The sequence below is a fragment of the Podarcis muralis genome, chromosome 9, assembly GCF_964188315.1.
Source record: "Podarcis muralis chromosome 9, rPodMur119.hap1.1, whole genome shotgun sequence".
In the NCBI taxonomy this organism is placed as follows: Eukaryota; Metazoa; Chordata; class Lepidosauria; order Squamata; family Lacertidae; genus Podarcis; species Podarcis muralis.
In genome coordinates this window covers 24,988,130-25,001,803 of record NC_135663.1, presented here as the reverse complement: position 1 = coordinate 25,001,803, position 13,674 = coordinate 24,988,130, and the positions used below count along the sequence as shown (strand labels likewise).

At 41.5% G+C, this 13,674-nt stretch overlaps 1 protein-coding gene across 2 annotated transcripts; it reads right to left on the bottom strand.

Annotated features, from left to right (window-relative positions):
• Positions 1-835: 835 nt before the first annotated feature.
• LRIT3 (leucine rich repeat, Ig-like and transmembrane domains 3) lies at positions 836-13,618 on the bottom strand. 2 transcript variants are annotated; one of them, XM_028744043.2, is made up of 4 exons: positions 12,595-13,618; positions 8,795-9,285; positions 5,090-5,395; positions 836-4,286 (listed from the first exon to the last, which is right to left on the bottom strand). In XM_028744043.2, exons 1-4 carry the CDS (start codon positions 12,804-12,806, stop codon positions 3,208-3,210), a joined length of 2,088 nt encoding a protein of 695 aa, XP_028599876.2. In that variant the 5' UTR covers positions 12,807-13,618; the 3' UTR covers positions 836-3,207. The 2 variants fall into 2 exon arrangements, with proteins under 2 accessions (XP_028599876.2, XP_028599875.2); XM_028744042.2 differs by lacking the exon at positions 12,595-13,618 and adding an exon at positions 10,192-12,101.
• Positions 13,619-13,674: the final 56 nt, after the last annotated feature.

Here is a 13,674-nt window from a genome sequence, read left to right as displayed (position 1 = left end):
GATTGGAAAAACTGACAGTCAGAAACTGAAATTGACATATCCACCAATCCCTACCCAGAAGTTCCTTCTAACTCACTTCCACACCAAACATTTAGGGGATTTATACTGCTTTAACAGTCATGGGTCCCCCCCCCCCCCGCCCTCAAAGAATCCTGTGAACTGTAGTTTGTTAAAAGTGCTGGGAATTGTAGCTGTGAGAGGGAAACAGCAATTCCCAGGATTCTCTGGGTGAAGCAATATGCATTAACTGTGCATTAAATGCATGTGTGGATGTGACAGACGATTCTCCACAACTGGGATGAAAAAGTTGAGGTATAAAATGCACTGTGGAGGAAGTGTTTCACCTTGCGAAGCAAACAAATCCAGTATAAGATATAGTGCACTAGCAAAGGCCAAGTCTTGTTTATTTCAAGACAGTCTGAGACCCACATTCTCCCAACATTAGCTCATTGTGAACAATACCTTTACTACAAAAAGTTCAAGTGGAAAAGGGTGAAACTTGGCATAAACTAGGAAACTCAATGCTGGGCGTAATTAAAAGCAATTGTAAGTAAAACATATATTTAAATTATGGCTTTATTTCTAATCAGGAAGTGAGATAGTTTTGTTCCAAATTAGGCCAGATTCAGTTGCATCTGTGGAAAATAAGTGAGATGCTTTGAGGTCAATATGAAAAGAAACAGGATGATATATCATTCCATCAAACTCAACTATGAAGTCTTTGAATGCCTTTTCCATTTGCAGTCAATGCTTGATTTGAATTGGCAAAACAGGATTTTTTTAAAAAAAAAACCTACCTGAAAATATTCCAGATAACATTTATGGGGAGTGTATCTTGAGATATTTTGCTTTCTGTTTATTCATTTGATGCAACTTTGTTTTTTAAAATAATGCCTATTATTATTATGACTTGATCAGATAGATATAATTCTCAATGCACCTCCAAACTGATCTGTCCTTATGAAGCTACAGTTTTATTAGAAAACCTTTTTCTCCCGCCTAAAATTAGATCCTAAGGAAGGAGAACCTCTTTGGAAACCGTGCCCAAAGTCAGGATGATTTGTTAACCAACTTCTTCAACGCTGCTTTTCCTTGACCAGTGCTGCAACCAACACTTCTAGAATATCCTGGAGTTCCTGGGTCCCTGGAAGCGGACCCTTTCAACAAGGTTTTAGTTGCAGCAATTGTAAGCAGTACAACACCACTTTCAAGTTAACAGTTCTAAAGGTCTTTAACTACAGATAAAATTGGGTCCCAAAGTCTGTAAAGTATGTATTCAGGGGGAACTAGTTGATATGGAAACTGAACCTGCTCTGTCTTCATTGAGCTATTTTTTTGTTATCCCCAATAGGAGTTTCTAAAGATGTTTGTACGTCTGCCAGCTGACATTACTCTCTTGTGCAGATAATGTTGCTTAACATAAATTTGGAGTGGCACCGACATCTGAACATTGGATAGAGAAGGGAAAATGTTTTGCATTGCCAAGGGTATCCCTGGCCTTGAAAACCTATATTTATTAATTATATTATTATTATTATTAAACAGGATTAAACAAAAATCATGGAGTAATAATGGTCGGCCAACTGCTATAAGTCATGACAGCTGAAATGGACCTTCCACAGTCCACAGCTGAATTGCAGGTGCTGAGGAAAAGCAATGAGGGAGAGCTAGTCTTGCCTATATCGAAATATCTGCCTCAGAAGGCCTATTTCAGTGCCTGTCAGTAAAGGCTTTAAACTGGTTAGCACACTTAACAGGGCCTTCTCAGCAGTGGCTCTGCAACCAGAAGCCAATTCCCCATCTCTTTTCTCAAACAGTGTTGATTGGGGTGGGGCATGAGAGAGGGTAGTTATCTACTATGGTATTGCTGAATGATTTTTTCTACTGGTGGTTTTAATGTTGGTTTATCATTGCTGGCTGTGTTTTAAAAGGTTTTATGGAATGGATTTGTATATTAAAATATTGCAAGCTGCTCTGTGGAAGATTTCTTCCAGAAGGGAAGGAGAAACCCCTTAAATAAACAAGCAAAACAACATGCCCTGCTATGTGCCTTTAGACATCTGGATCAAAATTTGTTTGATCAAATTTAACTTGATTTCCTCTTTTATCTTTAGCACTTTTGTCTAACCTGGATTACAGTGTAAATTAGGAATATATTACTGTAACTATTACTGTAAATTACTGTAACTATTACTGTATTACTGTAGCTATCTTCTACGCTAGCTGCCACCAACCAAGTCCCTCCAGATGTTTGGAACATCAACTCTCATCACCTCCAACCAACATGAATGTGCTGGCTGGCAGGCAGGCAGGCAGAAATGAGAGTTGTAGTGCAAAACATCTGGAGAGCCCTATATTGCTGAGGCTATTATGCACTTCTGTATAACAAAACACTTGTATCTTACAAAATTATATATATTCATCGTTTCCTTAAATTCAGAATGAGATAAAACTTCTCCCAAATGTATCCATCATATACAGCTGATGCATAATTTCTCACAAGGAAAAAAAAGCCATGAATTTTGACTAAGTGGGTTGGATCCACAGTTAGTTAGTTATCCTTCCATTCCTTTGAAGTGAATGGGACCTAGGTAGGTCACTTAGTCTGGATCCAACCTGCATATCAAACAGCATATCAAAACAAGGCATTATTTAATGTTCAACTGTGTTCTACAACACAAACCACATTTTTATCACCAGACATCTCGCCCACAATTCAAAAAGCAGAATTAAACCAACAAATCCACGCTTATTTCGATGAGTTCTGCTGGATTGTGGCCCTTGTATCTGTCAAATGTCCAAGCATAGAAATCTAACATTTTAACTGCACATGAAAAAATGTATTTTTTAATACCTATTAATCTAAAGTTAGTTTATATAAAAACAAGAAACATAGATAGCAATGGACAGGCTGGTGGTACATGTTTTACACAAAATCTTTCATTTGAACAAGAGCAAATTGATAAAAAGACAGAATATAAACAGGCAGAATGCTTCAAAAATAATACAAAAGTTCAAAAATATCACTTTTCAAAGAGGCATTCCCCCCCATATGTCCCACCAAAGACAATTCTGATTTCTATTCAATGCTGCTGTCCTTAATCCTCACATTTTATAACTGGCACTGATCCAGCATCTGAAACAAGGCTGCAGTCACTCCCCTATTCCCCAGTAGGGATCTTCAGATGGTCCGCAGAACACCCAGAGTCAGCAGAGGTACTCTGACCTTGAGCCTTCACTTTTGAAGGTCATCTGAGAATCCATACTTGACCTAGAACACAGCAGTAGTCTTTCTGACTCATCGGTGTTCCGCCGAGCCCAAAGCTCCCCACCTGCCACCACGGAACGTGGTTTGAGGGAAAGGGTTTCAAATTTGACGTAAGTCTCTTTTTCAAGGTCATCTTCCCTGACAGGTTTTGGTTTCCTGTGAAGCATTAAGACTTTATACAGTAAGAAAAATATCAACGGTAAGACAACGGCACAGGCCACCCCACCAGCTACCAGCAAAATGGGAATCTGATAATCATCTTCCATGGTAATTCCATCAGTGGAGAAAATGATGCATTGGTCCTTCGTAGGTGGGGTCCCTTTGGGAACAACACAGGCCATGTATTGTGTGCTGGGTTCCAAACCATCTATGGTGACTTTGTTTTTCGAGGGGTCAGTGCTCAGGGGCAGCATGTCTTTCTCCCCATACTTTGAGTACAACACAGTCAAAGAAGAGTTGCTTGTGACACTGGCAGTTTTCCATGTTAAGGTCACTCTTTCGTCAGTTTCAGGAATTACTCTTAGGTTTTTTACTGCACCGTTTTTTTCAGCTCCTGCTGCTGCGCTGAGGGATGTCCCGTCATCCTTCTTGCTGACATCACCTGGTTGTTTCTTGCCTCCGTTTGTATTTGATTTGGCGTTCTTTCTTCCATCTGGCATTGACTTGGGTGGTTTTTTGTCGCTGCTTCTGTCAGTTGTAGGCCCTTCACTGGTAGCCACTGTTGTAGGAGAAGAAGTGCTTGTAGGCAGTGTTGAAGGAGAAGCGGTGGTTGCATTCAAGGATTCTTGTTTGACCTCTTCCTGGGTCGTGTTTTGCTGGTCTGCTGCAGTCTTTTTCCCGTACTTTTGTGGAGAAACAGTTGTGGTGACAACGCCAACAACAGTGACTGTAACAGCAGCTTCTGACATTCCAGCCAAATTTTTGGCCTTGCATCTGTAGTCACCTGCATCCTTGTAGGAAATGCCGGTCAAGCTGATGATGGACCATCTTACACCTTCACCGGGACTTTCTTGAATAACTGGAAAACAATTCAATGCAGATGAGTATGATAACCTGAACACGAAGTAGCAGCATTCATGCTACCTTAGTGTGCTTTTTGTGGTGTTACAACATACATTTCAAATGAGAAGGAACTTTTTTCATAGGGCTACAACATTTCACTGATTAAGATCAATCAGTTGATTAAGGTCAACCCGTTAAAAACCTTGAAGTCTGATTAGTCAGACATCATCTTAGAATAAACATTTCCCCTGCAGTATATTGTATTTTAATCCAAAATCCACTGGACTCTGTAGTACTTGATTCTACACAAATATATGCAAGGGTGGACTGTAAATCTGTTTCAGGTATGTGAAACTGGTTGAATGGCACAGGATCCAAGTCAGCCCTACATACAATAATCTATAAAAACTGATTTCCTGTTCTGCCTCTCAGACCAGCAGCATCCAATACAAAATATCTAATACATTTCTGAAAGGAAACACAGACCCTGAGTAAGTGTCTGGAACCCCTGGAATTTCACACCGCTTGGAGACTGGGGTGGTGTTCAACATAAGGAAGGCGAGGGCAGCAGAAGAAGCATCATTTATATCCCTGCCATCCATTTCACCACACTTCCTCTCTACACATGAGTAATGCACGAAGAGGGCTATAGTGGCTGGTCAAGACTACCTAGTGAGCTTCATGGCTGAGTGGGCATTTGAACTTGGGTCACTCCAGCCCACCACTCTTGATGACTACACCCTTATTTTGGTTCTCAATGATCTCACAGGTCACTGTCAACCCAAGGTGAAATGACCTCTTTTGCTTGAGACTCAATACCTGTATAGTTCACCGGCACATTGTCTGACCTAACCCAGGTGAGTTGTGGGGTGGGATAGCCAGTTGCATCACAGCGCAGTAGGACGTTGCTTCCCAGGGGCGAGGTGATCTTTGTGGCCGAAGTCATGACGGATGGTTTCAAGCACTGTTCCAGCTCTGCTCTTTGGAACAAAATCCCAGCCAGGCTCTCAGGTCCACTGCAAGCCACAAAAGGGTCCAGAAGCAAAATGGCGGTATCCACAATTTTGGAAAATTCAATTAGCTTGGAAATCCGACAGTCACAATACCATGGGTTGTCCTGCAAGCCTGAAAACAAAAGAACAGTATGCTCATAGTCTTACCAGCAATGCAACTCAGCAGTTAAACTAGGGCTGTGTACATACCCCCATTTATTCTGCATCCAGGCCGTGTACATATTGCTGGCTTAAAACACAGCTAGGCCGTTCCTTTTCTCAATTCGGATCAAAGCTAGCTTGGAAGAAATACAATATTTCATAAGAAATGACAGCGAAGGGCCATAGCTCAGTGGCAGAGGGTCTGGTTTTCTATAGTGGCCAACTGAATGCCTTCCAGGGATCCACAAGCATGAGGAAAATACCAACTGCCAGCTTCTGTGGGCAACTTGCTTACACAGCCAATGCAGGTAGCTGATGGGCAGAAGAGGTGAAGCCTGCTTTCTGAAGGCATCAGTTACGTGGGCAAGTTCTTGGCAGGGATAGGAGCATAGGGAGCTGCCTTATACTGAGTCAGACCGAACTTTCTTTATGTATGCTACCACAGCAGCAAGAATTCTTCTGGCAAAGTATTGGAAGACGCAGCAGCTACCTACTCTGGAAGAATGGCAAGCGAAGGTGATTGACTACATGGGAATGGCAGAGATGACCGGCAGAATCCGAGACCAGGGGAGTGAGACAGTGGAAGAAGACTGGAAGAAATTTAAAATATATCTTAAAAACTGTTGTAATATTGAGGAGTGCTGAGATGCTATGGTGTTAAGAAACAGAGAACTGCAGCTGTATATCATAAATTTAAGGGAATTACAATGAAGATGAATTAATTAATTAAATGGAGGGTTGCTGATAAAAGGGAAAAATAAGGATGCAGAAAAAGGGAGGTATGGGGAAGTCCGGGAAACAAGGTGAAGGAAAATGAGTCTATGAAATTATACATGTTTATTTGTGTGTATGTTTTGTTTTGTTTTGTCGTTTGTGTATAATACATGTTTGGAAAATTAATAAAAATTATTTAAAAAATATATATATATACTGAGTCAGACCATTGCACAGCTGGGACAAAGGGCAGGGAGCCCAACAGTAGGTAGAGAAAATGAAAGGCAGAGCAAGCTAATTCTAGCCTTGTCCCCATCCTCCTCCCTCCCGAGTTTCTACAGGGTCAACTCTGAGACTCGGGAGGAGGAAGCCAACAGGCAGTGCCAGGCCCTGGAGTGGTTGTCAGTAGGAAAGTGGGCTTTGAGGACTCAAGGCTCAAGTTGGTGGGTGGTGCCCCATTTTCCCTAACAGAGCAGCCTCCACTAGACACAAGAGGCAATGTCTTAGCAAGTCATGGAAGTAAAGAGGACAGGTAGCAATGGGCCAACTGCTTGAAATATCTTCCCATTGTACTTTCGTGTTTCAGCCCACTCCAAAATTTGAACCACATTACACTCCAATAAAATAAGGATGAGTCCAGGTACATCTCACTAACCAATCAATGTCCCCCACCAATCTGTGTGCCTCATTTTGCTGCCTGCTCCCCTTTTTCCTCACACTCAGATGTATCTGTCAGTAGTGACAACAGGAATCGCAAACTCTTAAGTTTGTCCTTACAAGCTCTTTAGGAAGCGTAATAGCTAAGTGCTAAAGCTTCTTCTTTGCATGCAGGTGGTCTCCAGTTCAATCCATGTCATCTCAGGAGAGAACCTCGCCTGACATCCTGGAGAGCTACTGCCAGTCAGTGTAGAAGATACGGAGTGAGATGAACCAATAGTCTGACTCAGTAGAAGGCAGCTTCCTATGTTCACTTAATTCCAAACTTTGATGCTATCATTAGAGTAGAAGGCACCAGTAAATATCTTTAAACCCGTGCAGACCTGAACATTGCTAAAGGGCCCAGCAGAGAAATTCAGAAAGAATAGGCGCTACCAAACAGGAGAAAAAAAGATGGGGGAAAAGAGAGACAAAAGCAACATTCTAGGCATGAATCTCTATTGCAGCTGATTCAATAAATGAATCCCTAATTCAGGGCAGTTGTGCCCCAGCTCCCTTGTGCAGAAACAGCACAAGGAACCTTAAATGGCTCCCATAATTTACAATACTGAGTTTTATTTTAGAATTGGAGGTGCAGGACTTTTGTTTTGTTGGCTTTTGGCACTGCCAATTCTGCATGCAAAACAAGATAATACCTGATATTGAATCAGGATCAGCAGCAATGATTTATGAGAAGATAGTGCGAGAGAAGAATCAATCCGCAGGAGAAATGAGAAGTGATTTAAAAGTCATGTGTACAGCATAACCTTCAGAGTGGGGCATTCAGAAACCGGTGCTCAGTTCCAACTATAAAAGGAACAGCACCCTCTGCTGAACAGCGATTTGTACTACCTAAGTTGTCTAGCAAAGTCACCCGCAAGGATAACTTTGGAATTTGGACAACCCAAAAAACCGTGTTTCCCAAAGCGTAGTGCATGCATCCCTGGGGATACATGAAAGCGTCTTAAAGGGTGCGCAGCAAAATATTTTTATTTTACTTTATCATAGTTAAATCGTATTATTAATACTACCCCCAAATTATATTTGTCTTAGAAGGGGTATTCAGGTAAAACTAAAGTCTCAGCAGGGGTATGCAATTCTTGCAGGATTAGGAAACACTGCTATATAACATATAACGTTAGCAAACTCATTCTCTGAATGTGGACAATGGTGCATATTTGACCTGGCACATATTTGTATGTGCTACTTGAATAGCCCATCACTGCACAGGAGAGATGTAACAGCAGGCTTTGTGAAACCTCAAGAGTTGCCCCCATATTAATATGCATATTTGTAGGACACATGTGCAAAAGTGCAATCTTTAGAGGGGTGGGAAACTAGGGAGCCCACTCCAAAGCTGCTCTGTGAGGAGCTCAATGGACATAGAATACTGACTGCCTCTTGAAGAAAACAGAAAACTTGGGTTGGGAATTGAATGGAATGTCCTGGAAAAAGAGTATCCTGAGCAGAATCACATGACACTGCTACATTTTGTTGCAGAACCCACATGTGTGGTTATAATACCAAAGCCAATGACTTTGTGTATGCCCCGCCCCCACCGGATCATGAATGGAACTTTTGTCAGGTCAGTTCCTTTAAGACGCTTAAAGCAAACATGTCACAGCAATGCGCATCTGCAGGGGGTTCTGGTCAGCACATCAAAAGCTCACAAGGCACACAAGCAGCGGCAGTGCTCCCCGCTAGTCAGAAAGCAGACCATAGGAATTGTGGGTGCTCCAGTCAACACAATGGACAGCATTGATCAAACTATTCTAACCAAGTTCCAGATCTTGCTGTTCTCACATTCCTTTCATGCTAAAATGCCAAACTAAAATTTAGGGAAACAGCAGTGCAAGAAATGTATGGCCAGAACCATTTTTCAATGGCCCAGGGACTCATTCAAGATTCATGCCAGCTGGCACAGTTCAAAGAAGGAATTTCACGATATTTGCCAGCTTACCTAGTATGACCCTCTGTATTATGGAGTCTGCATTCCTGGGTTCTGTGTTTCTGGGCAATCCTGTTTCAGAAAAAGGAAGCAAGATATCCAAGATGTCTGATGGCAGAGAGGTTAATTTGTTGCTAGATATGTCCAGGTAAGTGAGATTCCTCAGATATTTGCCGGCCTCAGCAGGAATGCTGGTCATTAGGTTGTTGTGTAAGTCAAGTGTTCGGAGGTTAGGCATCTCAGCCAAAGATTCCCAAGGGAAACTTGACAGCAAATTCCCATCCAGGCGCAATTCATGCAATAGTTTTAAATTATAGAAGCTGCTCGTGTCAATGTTTGCTATAGAGTTGTAGGTAAGCCACAGGTATTTGAGATCCACCAGGTAGTAGAAGGCTTCAGTTGGGATCTTTCGTATGACAGTCTTTTCTATCCGGAGTTTCACTGTATCCACTGGAACGTTTACAGGTATCTCAAACATATCAGGATCATTGCACAGCACAGACCTAAGGGCAAATAAAAAGAAAGAGAGGCGATAATGAATTGTTTTCAATGAAGTTTTCAAGGAACCCGATTTCCCTCACAGCTGCAAGTCCCATAGTAGTTTAACAAACAATCCCATGGAACTCTGGGGATCATAGCTCTTTGAGGGCAACAGGGGTCTCCTAAAAACTCCTAACAAACTACAGTTCCCAGGATTCTTTGAGGGAAACCATGGCTGATTAAAGTGGCATGATACTACTTGAAAAGTACAGTGTTGATAGGGCCGTAGCACAGTCACATGATGGCAATGGGCCCAAGATGGGCCTTTTCGCTTTGCCAACCTGTGTTGCAGACAGGCATTTTCCTCTTCCTCACCCATCTTCTGCCCTGGCATGTGACAGTGGTTACACCACTCAGTTAAGCCCCATTGCTGCTAGCCAAGGGTTTGGATTGCAGCCTAACCCAGTCAATAGCACAGTATAAAGGGGGTTATGATAACCCAGGCTTCCTCAACCTTGGCCCTCCAGATGTTTTGATGATTCCCATCATCCCTGACCACTGGTCCTGCTAACTAGGGATCATGGGAGTTGTAGGCCAAAAACATCTGGAGGGCCGAGGTTGAGGAAGCCTGTAATAACCCTTCAAACCCTCATGTCAAGTCTGCTCTTTCATTGCAGGTTGATGTTAAGTGAGCAGAGGAGGATGTAGCCTACACCAGAGGAAGTCCGCAAGGTGCTGAACAACACTGGCTGGGGATGACAGGAATCGGAGACTGAAAACAGATGGCGGCAACCACTCTTCGTCCCCACTGGTCTCACACCAAACCAATTGCCTTCAGCGGGTGTTGTGCTCCTTCTGAGGTACACATACAAAGTGCCCATGACACACTTCCTCCAAATTGGGTGGGCACAACAGTCTCAGACACTCACCTGGCCTGATGTTTCAGGCAGATTTACTTGAGCATCAGCTACTCTCCTCAGGTGTAAGAAAAAGTCAGAGCTGAGAGGAGGGCAGATGACACCGTCCCTCACCCTACTCCTCTGCTTAACCATGTGCTCCCCTCACCTGCCGTCTGACGGTACAATAGTACCATCTAGGAACTGGTTCAGCCCCTCATTTTTTATTTTCTATCTATCCCTAGGCCGCCTTTCAGGGCAAAAGCCCTCACAAGGCAGTTTACATTTAAAACAACAATAAAACCCAACATCACATTTCAATAAAAATTTGATCATTCAAAGCCTAAAACACCACACAGGAAAACAGCATGATACACTTAATGATGATGATGATAAAATGCAATCAGACATGCTATGTGTCCTTTAGGAGAAAGCCATCCAAAATAAACTGGTTTTGAAAACCAAGTTATAGCCTCTACTACTGGGGCCATAAGCATATTACTCAAGATTTCAACAAGGCCTTGTGCCTAACAGTCTCAACTGCCGTTTGTGGTATCACCTACCAGAGGCCACAAGCAGAGGCTAAGCATGATTCAAGAAAGAACACAGGCATGGACAACGCCAGATGGCTGACAGCATACATGATTTAACTATTCTTATTAAGCTGCCATAAGATTGCAGCATATTGGTGCAAGAGAAGAAGAACTGCACAATTCCTAAAGACAAACCCCTTTTCTAACTGACCACTAATTCCATGAATCTCCGACCAGAGAAACACTAATGAGTTCACAAAAGGATTATGTAAGAACAAATGGTGAAAACGAAACCTTAAATGTGGAGCACCAGAGCCAAAGAACCTTCAAGCACAATTTCTAACATATCTAGATTCAAAAAGCGTCTGGAATGCTTCTGAATTTATTTTCTGAAGGGAGGATTTTCAAAACCACTTCATCTAATTGAGCTGACATTTTGTTTCCTTCCCCCACTCGATGGCATTTGGGAAGATAAGGCAGTGAAGTCCAAAGTGTATCTACTCCCACTGTAAACCGGTATAAGATTGCAGCATATTTGTGCAAGAAAAAAAGAACTGCACAAGTCCTAAAACCAAACCCCTTTTCTAGCTAACCATTATATTTTAGTTTTCTAAAGCCAGATATATCAAAAAAATAAACTAAATGATATTTGCAGGCGCTGAAAATAACCATCCTCTCATGAATTCCATGAAGCTGCTGAGGCAGGGTCCAAAAAGGCTAAGCCTATCATATTAAAAATATCATTTTAGAAATTCTAGACAGTTGGATTTTTACTTTCATTTGTGTTTTACCTTATGCTGCACCATCCATTATTTCCAACAGTTCTTAACATTTGTTAGTCACTTTAAGCAAATAAAAATCTCAAAGCCACTCACGATAATAAAAACCAGATAAAACCAATAAGAAGTCAACTATTTAGCAAACAATGTAATACAAACTGCAGACGTTTGTATTGCTTTTATGTCCTTTGTTTGTCCCAAATAAGGTACAATACAACTAAATGAACATTGTTTTCTTTTCCAAATTGAGAATAAAAGACGTGTTTTGAATCTATCATTACAAATTGTGTTGAAGTTTCCAGGACTTGGCTTCACTCCAGTGGTGTTGCTGAGGACCCCACCGCCCACCGAAGAGACAGGCTTCTGTCAATGGATTGCCCCACCATATTTGCAAATGATTGCTGTGGGGCCACAGAATCCACTGCATCCTGAAGGCTTGGTTGCACAAATAGTTTATGGCCTACAATTAAGTCCCTGAACATTCTCTTGGCTCAGTGCACCATCCTTCTCTATTCCACCAATTATCTGCTTGGAATGGAGCAAAGCTGAAAATTTGTGGGCACTATTGCTCTCATAGAATTCTGGACCTGGATATCAGTATCTTCTTTGTTTCAAATCTGGCTTCCCTACGGAATGATGTACACTGACTAGATGTTCTTTAAAACTATTTTCAAAATACTGGCATTGCAGAAGGATGTAGATTCTAGGGGCATTTGTACCAAGCAATGAAGGAAACAGTTCTATACTCGCTCACTTACCAGTAAAGCCACAATGAGTATAGTGGGGGTTACTTCTGAGTAGACATGTATAGGCTTGCATTGACATTTCCCCCCTGCAGTTTCAGCCCCCTTTACTGCAATCCAATTAGATCAGACTTTGCAGCCAGCTACCTTGCCTATGCACGTAGCTTACTATAAGAGTGCAAAGCGGGGGGGGGGGGGGGATTCTAATTTCTCCCCTGGTATATTAATATGCTACAGAAATAACTTGCAAAGCACACGAACCACTGTAGCATTTACACCAATGACTAGTAGCATTGGATTAGTTTTTTTGAAATTTCATCGGCTGCTTTCCTGTGGTTGTACTGAGTAGCATTTTCTTTGGAACAGAAAAGCAAAGCCTACCTTGTTCCAGTGTCGTCCCCTCTGCCATGATAGATGCAAGTGCACTGAGATGGGCAGAAACTATCGACTTCTTCCAAAAAGCTCATCACAATGCAGACAGCAGCAATCAGATACATGACTTCCTTCCAGGACAATTGATATACCCAAAACCTAAAATCTTTTATTCCTAGGCACTCCCTCTGTGTGCCACGGCTGTGAACATAGGCATCCATTTAGTAAGAGCAGATTACCCTGGATTAACCAAGAGCTGCAGTTACTTAACCTTCAAATGTATTCTGCAAAGGATCAGTTGAAACAGCTCGCTCCTTATTGTGTCAAAGGAGGAATATATTACCTTTAAATTGCAACCATCCTGAAGAGTGACTCTTTAAATATCAAATGAAAAACTGAAATTAAAGCAGGGAAATGTCACCAGAGTAATGCACAGTTTAGACAGCCATTGCAAGTAAAACACTACCTTTTTATTTTTTAAAAAATGCTCTGTGCTTTGAATAACTGTGAAGCACACCTATATCACACAGCAAAAATAAAACACAAAATTGGCAGAAGCACAGAATGGGGGCAAAAATGCTTTTTGACTGGGTGCTATTGTAAAAGACCAATTATTTTAAATTAACAGCTGAATAAAATTAGCTGTATACAGATGGAGACCCATGAAGCATAAAGGAACTGATAATCATTTAATGAAATATACTTACAATTAGTAGCAGATGGTACCAATAATCTGAGTGCAATAATCTTGAAAAGTGGCTTCCTGTTGATTAATAACTTAACTGTTTGTCCTTTTTGCTCTTCTTTAAAAACGATCACATATTTGCTTTTTTAAAAAAGCACAGATTAGCTATTAGATCTAATTACTTTCTTTCAGAATAGTTTCAGTAAAAATCACTTTGAAGCACACAAGAACTGGGAAGAGAAGGTGTATTGCTCGCTACTGTTTTTCTGGTGACATTTGTTTGCTTTTAAGAAAAGAAACAGGAATATTGGCTGTTTAAAAATATACCTGTTACTGTAATATGGTTTATATTCTTGATGAAAATGTACCATCCCCTCCTCCCTCAACCTAACAGGTACAAAACT

Excerpts from the sequence above, each read along its gene's own strand:
- LRIT3 (XM_028744043.2), bottom strand. The coding sequence starts at position 12,806 with ATGGATGCCTATGTTCACAGCCGTGGCACACAGAGGGAGTGCCTAGGA. Across the intron at positions 9,286-12,594 it reads GGGGACGACACTGGAACAAG|GTCTGTGCTGTGCAATGATC; the intron begins GTAGGCTTTGCT and ends ATTTGCCCTTAG. Across the intron at positions 5,396-8,794 it reads AATACAGAGGGTCATACTAG|GCTTGCAGGACAACCCATGG; the intron begins GTAAGCTGGCAA and ends TTTTGTTTTCAG.